Source organism: Pteropus medius, unplaced genomic scaffold (genome assembly GCF_902729225.1).
Source record: "Pteropus medius unplaced genomic scaffold, Ma_sr-lr_union100, whole genome shotgun sequence".
In the NCBI taxonomy this organism is placed as follows: Eukaryota; Metazoa; Chordata; class Mammalia; order Chiroptera; family Pteropodidae; genus Pteropus; species Pteropus medius.
In genome coordinates this window covers 8,026,028-8,042,503 of record NW_024349797.1, presented here as the reverse complement: position 1 = coordinate 8,042,503, position 16,476 = coordinate 8,026,028, and the positions used below count along the sequence as shown (strand labels likewise).

General features: G+C 35.9%; 1 protein-coding gene across 1 annotated transcript in view; it reads left to right on the top strand.

The window, feature by feature from the left end:
• The window catches only part of SEL1L (SEL1L adaptor subunit of SYVN1 ubiquitin ligase), a 46,851-nt gene that overhangs the window by 19,884 nt on the left and 10,491 nt on the right, over nt 1–16,476 (top strand). Inside the window, exons 5-17 of the mRNA XM_039883971.1 lie at nt 61–166; nt 996–1,158; nt 3,539–3,592; nt 3,687–3,746; nt 5,521–5,602; nt 5,967–6,121; nt 8,869–8,925; nt 10,858–10,926; nt 12,296–12,373; nt 13,426–13,488; nt 14,788–14,875; nt 15,200–15,348; nt 16,124–16,289. Of these exons, the coding sequence (XP_039739905.1) occupies nt 61–166; nt 996–1,158; nt 3,539–3,592; nt 3,687–3,746; nt 5,521–5,602; nt 5,967–6,121; nt 8,869–8,925; nt 10,858–10,926; nt 12,296–12,373; nt 13,426–13,488; nt 14,788–14,875; nt 15,200–15,348; nt 16,124–16,289 (1,290 nt within the window). The remainder of the gene's footprint in view (nt 1–60; nt 167–995; nt 1,159–3,538; nt 3,593–3,686; nt 3,747–5,520; nt 5,603–5,966; nt 6,122–8,868; nt 8,926–10,857; nt 10,927–12,295; nt 12,374–13,425; nt 13,489–14,787; nt 14,876–15,199; nt 15,349–16,123; nt 16,290–16,476) is intronic.

Sequence of the window (16,476 nt, the reverse complement as noted above, 5' to 3'; positions counted from 1 at the left end):
TGCTAAATGATCAGTGTAGAATTACAATCCACTTAAATGTATCTGACATTTTGTTTTTAGCTGAAGAAGAGGCTGCTAGAAGACGGCAAATGGAGGAGGCAGAAATGATGTACCAGACCGGGATGAAAATCCTCAATGGAAGCAATAAGAAAAGCCAAAAAAGAGAGTAGGTAGCACTGCCAAGTCCATTCCTCCCCTGAGAGAGGCCACTACAGAGATAAACAGCAAAGCGCTTTTTTGAAAAGTGTATTGCCCAAAGCAGAGGATTTCTTAAGTTGCATTATGAGAAATGTATGATATATGGGCATCAGTGGCATTGCTTTGATCAGATTTTAGTTTGTTGGGGTAAAAAGATTATAAATACTAATCACAAAAATAAACAGTAAGCAAAATGGAAATAATTGATGAAAGGTGTGGTAGTTTCTAAGACACAAGACTACTTATGCTACTCAGAATTTAAATGCCATAATACGTAAGGAATTGCCAGGTGTTTTTCTTTTTGCTTTGTAATTTTTTTGCAGATAAAGACTAGAATTTAGGAATTTGCACTTGGAAAGAACATAAAACAAGCGACTGTCTTTTAACACTTTACGTCCCTTCAGTTTCAGCTGACTTTTGTTAATAGTCTACAAAGATTTAAAAAGAAAATTGCAATGGTTATCATTTTCTTTTTTACTGAACACCATATTATTATAACAGTTCTCTCATTGCAAATCTAGTTAACTTTTTTAATAGACATTTTTAGGTTTACTATTAGTGTAATTAGGATATATTATTGCTAAATGTATTAGGATAACAGAGAGAACTGGTATCTTAGGTAAAAACAAAGTGGCCAGAATGTTTTCTATATACATAAGTAACATGACTTAATAGAAATATCAGAGGAATTCTACAGAATAAGGAAATTAATGGTTCATTTTTGTAGATCTTGAGGGAAAAATTTAATGAAAGTCTAAAATATTGCTAATTTGTTGTGTAATTGTTTCCATTTAAAGAGCATATCGGTATCTTCAGAAGGCAGCAAGCATGAACCATACCAGAGCCCTGGAGAGGGTGTCATATGCTCTTCTGTTTGGCGATTACCTGACACAGAACATCCAGGCAGCTAAAGAAATGTTTGAGAAGTTGACCGAAGAAGGCTCTCCCAAGGGACAGACTGTAAGTGTGCTTTTGTTGGAGGATCTCGCTATACACAATACTCGTTTATTTTAACAGCAGTTTATTCTTTTTGCCCTAACTTCTTTTGACAAATAAGACTGGAAGATAAAGTATCTTTAAATGTTAATTTTGTGGCAGATCATTTTACCAGTCTTCTTAGTCGTTTTCCTTAGTCAGAACATTTGTAGTCACTTAAGGCATTTTTGTTGTTGCATCTTGCCACAGTTATATTTGTAGTTTTCCAAATTCTATCTGTAGAGAATGAGACGTGAACATAATTGTTTTTTATTGGAAATTACTCACTATTACATTTTTTCCCAAAGGTCAGATGCTGTAGCTCATATTAATCGTGATGTTTTTTTAAAAATGTATTATAGAAGCAGTACATGTCCATTACAGGAAACTGGAAATACAAACTAAAAAATACTAAGACAATAAACATCACATATGTACCAACAAGACATGAGCATTGGAAGCATGTTAGTTCACGCAAACCCCTAGACCGTTCTATGTGTAGGCAGACACATGTGAATTCTTTATTAAAAAAGATGTCACTGTCTGCTGTTTCATAATGTGCTCTTTTCAATCAACAGCCTTTTCCTTTCTATATACAAAGTAATATAGTAATTTTTTACATCATATAATACCCATACCATATTCACATGGTGTTAAACCAAAACATTTTCTTCATTCCTCTTTTGTCCAAACCACTACCTAGTCCAGGACTACACCTTATATTTGGTGGTTATTTCTAGTATAGCCACCCACTTTTTTTTTTTTTTTGTCTCTGTGAGAGATAGGGTCAGGTTTTCTGCAGAACATCTTACCTTAGTTTGTCTATTTGTTTCATCTTGATGTCTTTTAGTTTGTTTTTTCATAACCTGAATTTCCTATGAGCGGGATGTCACAGCTAACGGCTGATGAACTCAAGTAAAATATTTTTGGCTAGACTGCATTGTAGGGGTGTTCTGTATTTCATATTAGATCATGCTATTTGGTACCTAATATCTGTTTTATTCCCCATTAGTAATGGAAAGATTTACACCTCAATTTAGGAAACCATCACATTTATTTAAAATGTCTTCATTGATTCAGATTTATTAAAGATGTGGGATTTTCTTAAAATTTTTGTCAGAGGAAGTCTGTTTTCAGACTGTTTAACCGTTAACGGGAATTGTGACCATTGTTTTCTGTAGGACCGAATATCTAACCAGCCTGCAGCTCTTACTGTAGTCTTGGTTTTAGTTTTGAACAGGTTATATCTTAATTGCTCCCCTTTGTTTTCAAAGCTTTTTCCCTTCTTTGCATAAATCAGTTTATGTAAAATTCACACATATATTCTTTATCGTCAGACATGTTCTTCTCTGAAGAATGGTTTAATACTTTTAAGGCATCTTTCCCCTCGAATAATAGAACCTTGCAATGCCACCGTGCTTTATACATTGTAAAACACTCTTTCCACAGTAATTCTAGCAGATGAAACAAAGCACCAGAATCACAGTGGCTTACTACTACAAGTTATTTCTTGTCATGCCAGGTTGCATGCCGCTCTCCTGCCTGCATCACTGTCTTCCAGATGGTGGCTCAGGGTCAGGAGCTGCTTCTGTCATGTTGCTACACCATCAGAACTTAGGGCTTCTAAGCTGTGAGGGCTGGAGGTTTTTCAGGGATGTTTTTAAAAGCGTGGCCTAAAAATGGCTTATATCCCTTCTGGCCACATCCCAGGCACATGGCCCTACCTAACTACTTGGGGGGCTGGGAAATTTAGAAGAGCTCATGGCTTTTGATGAGCGACACACCTACCTTTATAACTTTAGCTTATTTTGTGTAATCAGGTAAGATCCTCAGGAGACAAAGGGTAGAACCTTACCAATGCATTGTTTGGTTGGTTGAGTGGTTTTAGAAAATAGTGTGCTCTAGCGTTGTAAAGTGACCTTTCTTCCTTAACCACTTTAACTTGATCTGTTGCTGCCTCTTCGTATTTCTGGGCTAGTTCATCTTGGCAGTCTCGTATCCATTTTCACTGTGTATGCCCCTTTGCATTGATGTAATGATGTAGGAGTTGTTTTGTTCTCATAATAGCTATTTATCAAGATCAAGTAAATGTTATGTTCATGTTCAGCTTTGTTTTTCTAGTTAATATTTTATTACCTTTAATCTTCAAGTTAAACACTTTGACTTGATTAAAGTTGTATTTCATTATATGTTCTATAAAACCTTGAATGCATTTCTGAGGATAATTCCACAGTTTTACGTACTTGCAGCAGTTCAAATCATTTAGCATAAAGATTCTTGCATCTTTTCATAGTTCATAAACTATGTCTGTCCTGAATAAACTTCCACCAACAGAAGAATTCTTACCTTTATCATTTTATTTCAGGCTCTTGGCTTTCTCTATGCCTCTGGACTCGGTGTTAATTCAAGTCAGGCAAAGGTAATATTATTAAACCTTTATTATATGCTACAGTTTGAATTGGGCAAATATGTATGTGACTGTGTTCAGTTAAACATCTTTTGTTCATTCACAGGCTCTTGTCTATTACACTTTCGGAGCTCTTGGGGGCAACCTAATAGCCCACATGGTTTTGGTAAGTAAGACCTAAGGGAAGGCTAGTAACATCAAGTAGCAGAAGTATTTTTGGTTAACAAATGACCACAGCTTTTCTGATTTTCATGACTGAGATTTACTTATGTTCTTTAAGACCAAATATTCAGTTGAATGTTCTTCAAATTCTTATTAATGGATATAGCACGTTAATCTACATGTGAATGAAAATTGGTAGATTGCATAATTTTTCATGAAAATGTTAAATTTGGCTGATTTCCCTTAAAATAGAGATCTCATAAATGGCTTTTTAATTTTTTTGTGAGTGGGAATTGTCAGAATTATTTTTTAGATCGGTTATCATAGATTTTACATTTAAATTGATGAAGGACTTAAATATACAAAGAAACAGTGATCTTATAAAGTTCATTCATTACTGTATCTCTTATGTGTTATTTGATAACAGTGATCACTAAAATAGCTTAGTGATAAAATGTAGACTCTGTCCACTAAATTCTTTTCTGCTGAGATGTTTAATCTGCCTTCTACTGTATAAACTGACTTTGGATAAGTCATGCCACCTCTAGCTACCATATGTTCTATGTTTCAAATAAATATGTAAATTAATTCTTACAGTAATGTAAAAGCTAGGTCGAGCAGAAATCAGACTGAAAGCAGAAAAAACAGCCCAAATCTAGAAGAGTCTATAGGTTGTCATTGATGGGATAAAAGACTAAAAATAAAAAAGGAAAGTCTAGTTTTCTGGCCAACTGGGTGGTCCTAGATAATTTTACCCATTTATATTCCAAAAATAGTTATTGTGTACATGTTATCGGAGTTCCAAAGATGAATTATAGTACTGGCCCACAATCAGCTTTTAATCTAGAAAGGGAGATACAAGTAAGGAGACTTCACAGTACAGCACGAGAGTGTCATGGAATCACCTCGTAAGACGCCTAACCCACACTGGCATCGGAAGGTGGGGGATTGAAGTAGGTACTTCTGAGGAGAGAAAAAGCTAAAATGGTTCTCGAAGGATAGATTGTAGTGAGTGAATAGAAGAAGCAGAAGAGGGTGTCCAGGCAGCAGGAGCAATATATGCAAAGGGACAGCAGCAAGAGGGAAATACGAGCACTTTAGTGTGGCTGGAGAGTAGAATGCCAGGTAGTTCATCAGCAGGGTAGGTAGACAGGAGTCCCATAAACAGCCGTATGCCATGCCAAGGAGCTTGGACTTTTGTCCTGTTGTTATGCAGTAATACCCTAAGGATTGTTAAAGTTTATAAAGTTATTCGAGTCTGTGCTAAAGGACTCCAGAGAGCTCTAATTTCCGTTCTATGCTTTTTATAATAAGCTATCTTCCCCCCTATTCTGAATTCATTTACTGCTGGTCTGCCTCTAGTAGTTTCTTGTCTTCCCTATTTTGCTCATTTGTTACTGCTTCTTTGCTAATTTGGAAGATTATCCTATTTTTGATAAAGTTGTGTCTAAAATAAGAATATCTGTTCTAAGCAAGAGCCTAAGTAATTTTCTCTTATAGGCGAACTGCACACACTGCATACATGAGGTTTATGGCATCTATTTTGATTGCTGTAGGAACTTAATTATTTATTTCCTAGTTCTTAGCTATTTTCTGGTTGTCGAAGTTGCTGAATAAATTACCTCATAACCTAAAACTCAGGATAAATGAGGTAGTAGTGTACTTGGGTCAACAGACAGCAAAATTACATTCCGAGTATGGTTAGCTGTGTTCGTTCCAACAAGAATGCCACTGAAGCATGTGACACTGCCGTCTTCTCACTCAAAGTTGTATTACAGGGTTACCGTTACTGGGCTGGCATCGGAGTCCTCCAGAGTTGTGAATCCGCACTGACTCATTATCGTCTTGTTGCCAATCATGGTATCTCTTTTTCTGCCTTTCACCTTATGAAATAAACAATGAAACAAACAAAACAAACAATTTTAAATACATCTGTTTTTATTGTACTACTTGAAATATCATGAATGGCTCTCTCAAGTGGAATCATCTTTATTCTAGTTGATTAAGAAGTATTTAAAAATTTTTTGCTTTGAGTTCCACTTCTTACATATTTTTTGGAAAAAAACTGAATTTACTTTAGATTACTATTATGTACTCTAGACCACTATAGGAACAGTTTTCTGTAACATAGTGTCTGTCAACATTTGGCAGCTGGAATTGTACTTCTCTCTGTGGGACAATTCTTTTGACTTATCCACATTATTGCCTTGTTTCCCTGTTTCAGTTGCTAGTGATATCTCACTGACAGGAGGCTCAGTAGTACAGAGAATACGGCTGCCTGACGAGGTGGAAAATCCAGGAATGAACAGTGGAATGCTAGAAGAAGATTTGATTCAGTATTACCAGTTTCTAGCTGAAAAAGGTGATGTACAAGCGCAGGTATGTGTTTAAACATTTCATGGAGTATTTTACTGCATTGAATATTAAAGTTTCTGAGGGCAAACACTTATATCTTTAACATTTTCATTGTTCTTAGCAATTATTAGCTACATCATTTGTAGCCACATACTAGTCCCACACTCTCAAGACATTCTGTTTGGATTCATCCCAGATATGGACTAGGCACTCACAGTTCCTAAAAGCTAGCTGGTGACTCTACTGTGCACCCAAGTTGAAAACCACTGCTTGAATAGAGCAGCATTACCGTGATGATGATGGCTCTTGATGGAGTCACCAAGGACAAAACTGTCATTTTCTCTAAACAAAAAGTCTAGAACATTTGGAATTTTAGATGCTCTTTGGAGCTATTTATTATTCATGTTTCCTTTGCTCATCTTAGGTCATGATTTTCTCAAGTTCAAGAAGTAGGCTCGTTTAATGTAAATGTATGATATCCATCAAAGTAGCATATATAATTTGTCGTTTTTATGGGTGGTTTTGATGGTATAATAAAAAGGAAAACTTGAACATCCAAGTTTTTTTCTATTAAGTTTACAGTTCTTTCCAATTCAGAAATATATGGAGATGAGTAATAGATACTTTTTAAGAAAAATTTTAAAACTAACAAGAGGGAGTGTTAACTTAAAAAAAGAAAAAAACTACAGTGACAAATTCAAATCTTAGGTAATGTAAATTTTAATAAAGTTATCTTGTTCAATTAAACATCTTTCTTTTACATTAGAGACCAGTTCAAATGTAAAACAATCTAAATGCCCAGTGTTAGGGAATTATTAGTTCAAATATGACACTGTAAAAATGAAATTCTGTGCATTAAAAATTATGTAGAATACTGTTTAGTGTGGAAAGCTGATTTCAATGTATAAAGTGAAAAACTCAAGTTAAAAAAAACCATGTGTGTGTGATATAGTATATCATTTTTTTTTTTTTTTTTTTTTTTTTTTTGCTTATTGAATTATTATATGAATACAGAAAAGTACACAAATCTGAAGTGTACAACTCAGTGAATTATCACCAAGTGAGCCTCTTGTGTGGGCATCACTAGCACCCCAGAAGCCCCTCTTCGGAACTCTTCATCACTAACTCCTCCCTCCTCCCCATAGGTAACCCACTGAGCTGACTTCTCACACTGTAGATTGGTTTGGCTTGCTTTCAAATCTTATGTAAAAGAAGAAAAATCATACAGCATTTTTTTTGGGTATCAGCTTCTTTTGCTCAGCATTATGTTTCTGAAATTAACCCCTGTATTTTCATGTAGCTGTAATTCATTCATTTGCATTGCTATATGGTATTTCATTGTATGAAAATCCCACAATTTATTTATCCATTTTGTTCTCAGATTTGGGCTACTGCAAGTCATGCTTTGCGCATATTCTTCTACGTGTTTTGTGCCAATACTGTCTTGTTTTCATAGCTTCGTAGATTTTGATATTGATAGAACATGTTCTCCCACTGTCATATTTTCATTATATTTACTCTAATTTTCATTGTGATTTCTTTCAACCCATGTGTAATTTAGAAGTGAATTGCTTAGTTTCCATGGGGATTTTCTACTTCTATTTTTTTGTTGATGATTTCTAGTTTAATCTACTGTGGTCGAATATGCTCTGTATGATTTCACTCATTTGAGATTTTTTGAGACTTTCTTTATGCCCCATCACTTGGTCAGTTTGGGCAAATAATCTGTATGCTAAAGAGAATACAAAGTCTGCACTCGTTAGGTGTAGTGCTCTAAGTGTGTGTCAGTAAAGTCATGTTTCTTAATCCTGTTCAGATCTCTTGAATCCTTACTGAACTTGTCTGCTGTTTCTGCCCAGTGCTGAGATAATATTGTTTTAACTTCCCACTCTCAATGTGGATTTGTCTCTTTCTTCTCTTAGTTCTGTCAGTTTTGATTTATATATTTTAGGCTACGTTGAGTGCATACAAACTTAATATTGTTATCTTTCTGTTGAACTTTTATATCATAAAATGTCCTCCTTTATCTCTAGAAATGTTTTTTGCTTTAAATTGTATTTTGCCTGATACTAGCATAGCTATGCTACTTTCTTTTGGTTAGTATTTACATGGAATACTTTTTCTGTCTTGTACTTTCAGGCTTCTTATGTTTAAGGTATGTCTTTTGTAAGCATCATATGGTTTTGTTTTTTATCCATTTTGACAGTCTTAATTGGAGTAATTAATGATATATTTGGGTTTAAATTATCTATCTTGCTTTCTGTTGTTTTTCCATGTTCCCTTTTCTCTCCTTTCTTACCCTCTTTTGGTTTGAGTGTGTCTGTATGTGTTTTAATTTTACATATTTTGAACTCCACAAGATATTCTTTTATACAGTCCATATAATTTGGGTTTACTCAGAATTTTGCCTTCCCATTGTTCTTTATTTATTACTGCATCTTTAAGCTTCCCAGGACAATTTCCTTCTTCCTAGCGAACATCCTTTAATATTTCCTTTAGAATAGATTCATTGCTGACAAATTCAGTTTTAGTTTGTCTGAAAATGCCTTTGTTTCCCCTTCATTTCAGAAGGATACCTTATAATTAAAAGTAGACTTTTTTAGTTTTTAAACAATGTAGGTTAACGTAGCATGATATCTTTAGGAGTTAAAACTAAATCTTTAATTTTTTGAGTTAGAAACTTTTTTATGACCAAGTGATTTCTTTTTGGTCTAATTTAATTATACTTCAGATGCTACCATTTACTTTTGCCAATTTTTGTTAATTTTCAGGTCGGTCTGGGACAACTGCATCTGCATGGGGGGCGTGGAGTTGAACAAAATCATCAGGTAACTTTCTTGTTCCTAGGGCTTTGCACTTCCTATTATAGGAAGAAGTAATTCTTCAGATATATTTTTTTGCTAAGTCAGTGATAGTATCAAGCTTGTGTTATTAAGATGACTATCACAAATGAACTTTTTTTAGTGAAAAGATCTCACTAACCTCTGAGGAACTGAAGAATAGAAATGTGGTTACACCTCATAGAGGTGGGAAAGGTTTTAATTGTAAAACCTAGTTCTCAATGCTTCCAAATATAAATTCACACACAATGTATTTGTTTTCTATAGGTATGCGATTGACGTATGTCTTAAAACTCTATTCGAAAATATTGCAAAGAACCGAGGAAAATTCATTGTTTGTAAAACTATAGGAGTCAGATCTATATCCAGTCACTTTTTTCTGCGTTATGTCTTAAATATCACTCATCTCTTTCCTTCTTTAACCATCAGTACACCCATCACTCGTATGAATCATCTACTGCTTGTATATCCTAAGCAGTAGCCTGTCTTTGTAGACCATAAATCTGGTCGTGTGGTTCCTTTGCTTAAAACTCTTGAGTGGCTCACAATTTCCAGCCGTTTAAAGATCAGAACCTTTAACATGGCCTCCAGGGCCCTATACTTGCCTCTGTTTACCTCTCCAGCCTTTTGCTTTCTGAGTCTCGGGCAGAGGGACCTTTTTTCAGGTCTTTGAAATATCAAAAACCTCTCTTGGGGCTTCTAGAATGCTAGTCCCTCTGTCTAGAATAAATATTACCCCAACTCCTTTCTTCACATCGCTGATTCCTAGTCATCCTTCAGAACTCCAGTATCTCTTCTAATACCGCCTGTGCCCCCAGCCCCACTGCAAGATTAGGTCATGTACCACAGATCCGATCTCTGAAAACCTGTGTTCCTTATGGCCCTTGTCTATTGTAAATTAGTTAATTATGTAATTAAGTTGTTTGCTAGAACATAAGGTCTAAAAGAGCATGAACTATCTGCCTTGTTTGCCGCTTTTATTCCCAGTACCTGACAGTGCCGAGCCCATAGTAGGTTCTCAATAAATGTTTGTCAGACTCATAAAACTTTGTTTTTCTACCATGCCAGTTAGTATTCTAATTAAGGTTATTTCATATACCATATCCCATCAACTTTAAGAATTTGGTCATAACAGAATATGCTTATTACCAAAACTATGCCAAATATATATGCCTATTTTTAAATTCAGATGGCATTTTGACAACTTTCAAAATGGCTGTGGTCTTTGAATCCTTACAGAGCTTCAAGTTTAATAGAAGCATTAGATATTTTGTAAATGATCACACCAAAAAAATATGTAATAAATTGTGATCATCATTACTAAAAATAATTAAAGGGGCCAATGACAGCTTAATGAGTGGGAGGTGGCAGTTGTCTCTGAGGAGAGATGGATGATATTTTAGTTGAGACTGGAGGTAAGATCATTCCAGGCCAATAAGAACAATATGTGCATAGGTCCTGAGGCAGGAAGGAACTGAGCGGGTATATCCAGAGTGCAGAGCGGGAGAGGAAGCAGTATTGAGACAGTGTGTGCTCGTGTCAGTATATTCCCTGCAGCACTTCGTGGGGCCATAAGGACCAGCATGTCGAGATGTAAGAGCAGTCTCTTTGGATGACTCCAAGACTAAAAGCAGGGAGATCAGCGAGTGGAGTATTTCAGAAGTTCAGGTGACAGATAATGTAGCTTACACTAGACCTTTGGTAATGGAGGATAGTAGGTGGATTCAAGATGTTTGGTGGTAAAAGTAGCAGGACTTAGTGGTGGATTGGATATAAACAATAGATGTCATGTTGCCGTCTACTTATACAGAGATACTGCAATATGACAAGATTTTTTAAATGTCCCTGAAATAATTATTTTGGTTAAAAGCCAGGGGCAGACTCTATTAAAAACTAATTATCTTAATTCTTTTCTTACAGAGAGCATTTGACTACTTCAATTTAGCAGCTAATGCTGGCAATTCCCATGCTATGGCCTTCTTGGGAAAGGTACTGTACATCCTGTGAATGTGTTGTATAATGGCAAGAGGTGTTTGCATAATAAGTACATACTATATTCAGAGTCTATAATTTACCAAGAATAAACGAAATAAAATTTCCAGTGCAAGGTTATTGTATCTTAAGGCAATGCTATTCGAAGGCATTTTCCTAGGCAACTTAGACATGACATAGCATTTGCTCATCATTATGTAAATTTTCCATTGAAATTAACTATCGCTGTCTGAGCTCCTACTTTTTTGTGTATTGTACGCAATAATGAGGGATTTGCAGTCTTTGCTAGTCTGTCATAATTGCCTGTTAACTTCCTTGCTGAGTAGAAGCAATTAGATTTAGTTGGAATTTGTCTGCAGACCTTTTAATTGTCTTAAATGTGATAAACATCACCCATTTCTCATTGCAGTCCTTCTCTCAAGCAAGGCAACATTTAAATCTAAAGACTTAATGAATAAATTCCATATGTTATGGCACAGTCTCATAATTTCCTTTTTCATTATTTTGAAAACTAATACAGTGTAAACCAATGGGTATTTTCATCTGTGACCAAATCCTAAGATTTTGGAGTTAGATAGAATGTATCTCAAAGGTCTTTACAAATAGAACAATCTAGTCAGTTTTTGCCACATGATCATGTTTTAATTGGGGCCGAGAACTTTATGTTTAGACATTTCAGCTGCTACAGCATAGACATCGGTATTTCCCACTGTTTCTCTTAAGCATTTGAGAACTTCTTATTTGAGCGATTTGAGTTTTTGCTCTGAATTACTAACTAGCCCAACCTCAAAAATGACATCCTTTGTCATTTCCTCAGTACGTACATGGAAGAAAATAGTATTAGTCATTTTGTTCTTTCTTTCGGTCCTTTATCATGTTCCATACATGATACTCTAATCATTTGGTGCTTGAAACCTTATAAAATAAACTTTTATTTCTTTTTCTGAACTTAAGACCTACCCTGTATCTTATCCAGGAGAAAGTAGTGGTAGAGGAGAAAGGAAAGCAGACATTGCCAGCTCTCCTTTCCTCATTTAATCACAGATCCAAAGCAATTTACCAACCATTTAACTGCTTTGAGATAGAGTGAGAAAAAAGATTCATATTGGGGTTAAAGCTGTCTTCTCCTGAGATCTGTAAGTTGATTTTACCTATTTATGTATATAGGTTAAGTCATAAATTTGGTATGACAGAATATATAATAATATAAAATGTCTACTTTTAAAGTTTTGCTTTTAATTCTAAAATATCCTATGGGGAATTTTAAACTTTGTTGAAAGGTTTCATGAGACCTATCAAAAACCAGAATCAGATGAGATTGGAGAGCAGGTTATCAGTCTTAATAAACTTACGGTCTGTTTTCCAGATGTATTCAGAGGGAAGTGATATTGTGCCTCAGAGTAATGAGACAGCTCTTCACTACTTCAAGAAAGCTGCTGACATGGTAAGACTTCATGACTCTATTGAAATGTGTACCATATTACTATTATTTTTTAATAAATAAGCTTATTATTATATTGAAGGATTAGTTATAACCAACTCATGCCATTAATTACTGAAATCATTTACATAAATATGATTCATGTGAATGAATTGACTAGGAAATAAAACAATGAAAAGCAATTTATTCTTTTTAGAGATCAGATTATTAAGCCTTTCTCTATCATTGAGAAGTTTCCTGATCAGGGAAATATTGATTTTAGTAATGGAATTGAAAGTTACATAATTTACCTTGTATGTGCTGCAGCTTGAGGTTTTAAACTTTCTTAAGTAGGTACTTTTTATACTCACAATACACAATTTAGGCTTTCTTTGGCCCCGAGAAAGCAACATATGAATACTTAAGACCCTATATGCCTCCAGGGTGTGCACTTGTCTCTTTGCGAACTATATTTTATTGTGGTTCCAAATGTCAGTTGAGTATTTCCCAAAGGAGCACTGTGACAGTTTTTTAAAGATGCCTTCTGTCCTTCTAAGTTCAGGTGAATTTTACATTTTTCTCTTTCAGGTCTCAAAACAATGCTTATCTTTGGTTTGTGACACTCTGGTAATAAGCATACCTTTGCCACCCAATTCCAGTATTGCCGTTACGGTGTGGTCGTTGACTCTGCCCCATGGCATCTTCCTTCTCTATTGGGGAAGGAGGTTACCAGTGAAAAACTACCCCCCAAAAGTGACCTACTTTTAAGCCTAAAAAGATGAAATACATTAGTCATGTTTTATATTTTAAATTCATAGAGCAGATGGTCATAAAGTAAGTCACCAAAATTTAATTCTTAATGAATTTAGTATTTACTCTTTTTCGGCAAATTATTGAAAGTCCTCAGATCTCTAAAACTCAGTGTTATGTTTAGCCTGATGGGAAGGAGAAATTTTTTTTTTAAATTAAAAAGTGCTAAGACTTGTTTTGAATATGCTTGTAAATTATTTCTTTTGCAGCCATTTAGTCTTGCCTACTTTTCAATGAATCCTTTCACTCTTTGGTCTCTTCTGCAGGGCAACCCGGTTGGACAGAGTGGGCTTGGCATGGCTTACCTCTACGGGAGAGGAGTTCAAGTTGTAAGTTTCCATCTTGCTTTCTGATTTTAACAAGCAGTCGGCTGGCGGGGTAGGAAAGTATTCCTTAACCAGCTTCCATTCCAGTCAGCCATCATAACCAAACCTAAACCTTTTCCTGTTTCTGACTTCGGTTCCCTGCCACCCCTCCTCCTATACCTGCCACACCAACTGCCTTGGTAGCATGGCTCTGTCTCTGGCACCTTCTTCTGAAGGTGTGAAGCTGTTTCTCGTTCTTCCATCTGTACTCTCTACCCTACCCACTCTGCCATCTCTCCAAGACTGAAGCATCTCCCTTCTTCACTCAAGCCTAAGAAAATGCTCTAGTCTCTCCCACTTATGAGGAGGAAAGCTTTCTGTTCTGCCCTTTGTCCTTGTAGCCCCGCCTCTCCTCTCTGTGGCTCTTCACTGCTAAGCCAAATTTCTCCAAAGAATGGATTGTATTAGCTGCTACATTCACTCCTTAGCTCAGCAGTCAGGCTTCTGTCTGATGTAACCGCTTTATACAGGTCACCAGGAACCTCCTAAATGTCAGTTCCGGGTGGCATTTTTTGGTTCTGTATCCCTTGAACTCTTTCCTCACTGGAGTTCTGTGACTGCGAGCTCTTTTGGTTTTCCTGGGCCATTGCTCTCATGCTCTGTGCTGCCTCCTCACGTTGGATGCCCTGGGTTCTCATCGCTGTCCTCTTCTCTATGTGATCTAAGCAGTATGTTTTTTTAATGTGGACCTAAAACTAAGCTGGGTTTCATTCTCTAGCACAAGAGACAGTAATGTGATCTTATTTTGATTTCTGGTCATTTTAGGATACTGAAGTTCAGTAGTGATTTTTGTTTCAGTTTTTCTCTGTGGACATATAGGATATTTGAAATCTAATAATCATATAGTGTTTGATATGAATGCAGGGAAGGAACAAATAAGGAGAGAATAATTATCCTTATTTAGTATTAGAAAAAGTGAAGTTTAAAAAAGATTGGTTGGTTAATAGGAAACAGGACTGTCCCTTAAATCTCATCTTTGTGTTCCACTGGTGTTGTTTATGCTTTCTGGGAGTAGACATACAAATTATTTCACAAAAACTCTTACTTGCTTTTTTTCAGTCTTAAATATTAATCCCTCTATGACTTAAAGTGTATTACCATCTGTATAATACAAAAAACTAGAAAGTAGTCCTTTTAATGGCTCTTTGACAGTATTCTAATGTGCTTTGTTAATTCTTTTCAATGAATGACTCTCCTAACTTCCAAGTATGTCAGCCTTTTGAGCTTGCTCATCATATGATCATGTGACCTCTTTTTCTATAGAATTATGATCTGGCACTGAAGTATTTCCAGAAAGCTGCTGAACAAGGCTGGGTGGATGGGCAACTACAGCTTGGCTCTATGTACTATAGTAAGTAACATTGGCGTTAATGATGGATACACGAAGACCTGAATTACCTGTTTCCCAGAGGATGTCATTATATTATAGAAATGAGAGCTGTCAAATTCTGGCTGATTAATGTTCCTCCAATTCAATGATTTGTACATCTTGTTTTTTTATTGTAAATTATATTAATATGTATTAATATACAGATCTGTATTAATAAGATTCACATCTTTCCTGAGTAAGAATTCTGAATTTCATTTAGTTTTATTCCCAGAAAAGACTTCTCTGATGCTTCAGCTCAGTCTTTCTTAAGACACTTCCTGACTTTTTATGTGATTTTCTTTACAGATGGCATCGGAGTCAAGAGGGATTATAAACAGGCTCTGAAGTATTTTAATTTAGCTTCCCAGGGAGGCCATATCTTGGCTTTCTATAACCTAGCACAGATGCATGCCAGCGGCACAGGAGTGATGCGATCATGTCACAATGCAGTGGAGGTGAGGGCTTTTATACCAGCTTCTATACGGAAAATTAACTTGGCCAGTAGGAAAATCTACCATTTTAATTCTGGTTTTCTTTGTGTGATTTCTTCTAGAGTAGAAACAGACTCAGCCTACTAGCATTGGAATACTGAGGGAAGACTGAGGGTCTGTGTGTTACTATCACACTTATGTATTTCATTTGTCCCTCCCTATTAGAATCAGTGTTTATAAAGACAGATATTGTTGTCTGCAGTCTCTCTAGCACGTAAGACAGTATCTGAGACATAGTAAGCTTCAGAAAAGTGTTTGTTAATTGAATGTTGCAGAGGCGAATGCTAATATCTCCTAATTGGAGCTTTTCCTCTTTAGCTCTCTCCTAATTGGTACTTTAGAATGATATTGGTAACTGCTTAGCAAAGTTTCTAACTCACTCTGTGCTTGAGTTTCCTTACTTGTAAAGTGGGGTTATTAATAGAACTTACCACATAGAATGTTTCCCCGTGGACTTCATGGGAGGATTGTGCGAGTTAATATACGTACTATGCATAAGTCACACTGCACAGTGCCTGGCCAGCATAAGTGGTATATAATTATTTGCTATTATTTGTATAAATCTATTCTAAAGACTTAAGTGAAAGCTTCAAATACATATCTCAGACTTTTATATATATTTAATAAATAAAACTGCCAGACGTTTACAGAACATGCTTAACAATCCCTCGTAGTCAAAGTGAAAAATGATTTTCTGGCATATCTTTCCTATTTTTTTTTTTCTTTCCTGTTTTCACAGTTGTTTAAGAATGTGTGTGAACGGGGCCGTTGGTCTGAGAGGCTCATGACGGCCTATAACAGCTATAAAGATGGTGACTACAATGCCGCCGTGATCCAGTACCTCCTGCTGGCCGAGCAGGGCTATGAGGTGGCGCAAAGCAATGCAGCCTTCATTCTCGACCAGAGTAAGCCTTGGGTTTGGACTACCGGGGCTCACTTCGGGCTAAGCCATTTAAGAATAAATCCACGAAGAAATGTCTTAATGTTGTAAATAGAATTTACCACCCATGCTTAAGTTATTTTACCTTAGCTCTTCAAAGTTAGTTTTATAGAATTGACAGTAGAGATAGATTTGACCTTTATCATAAAATT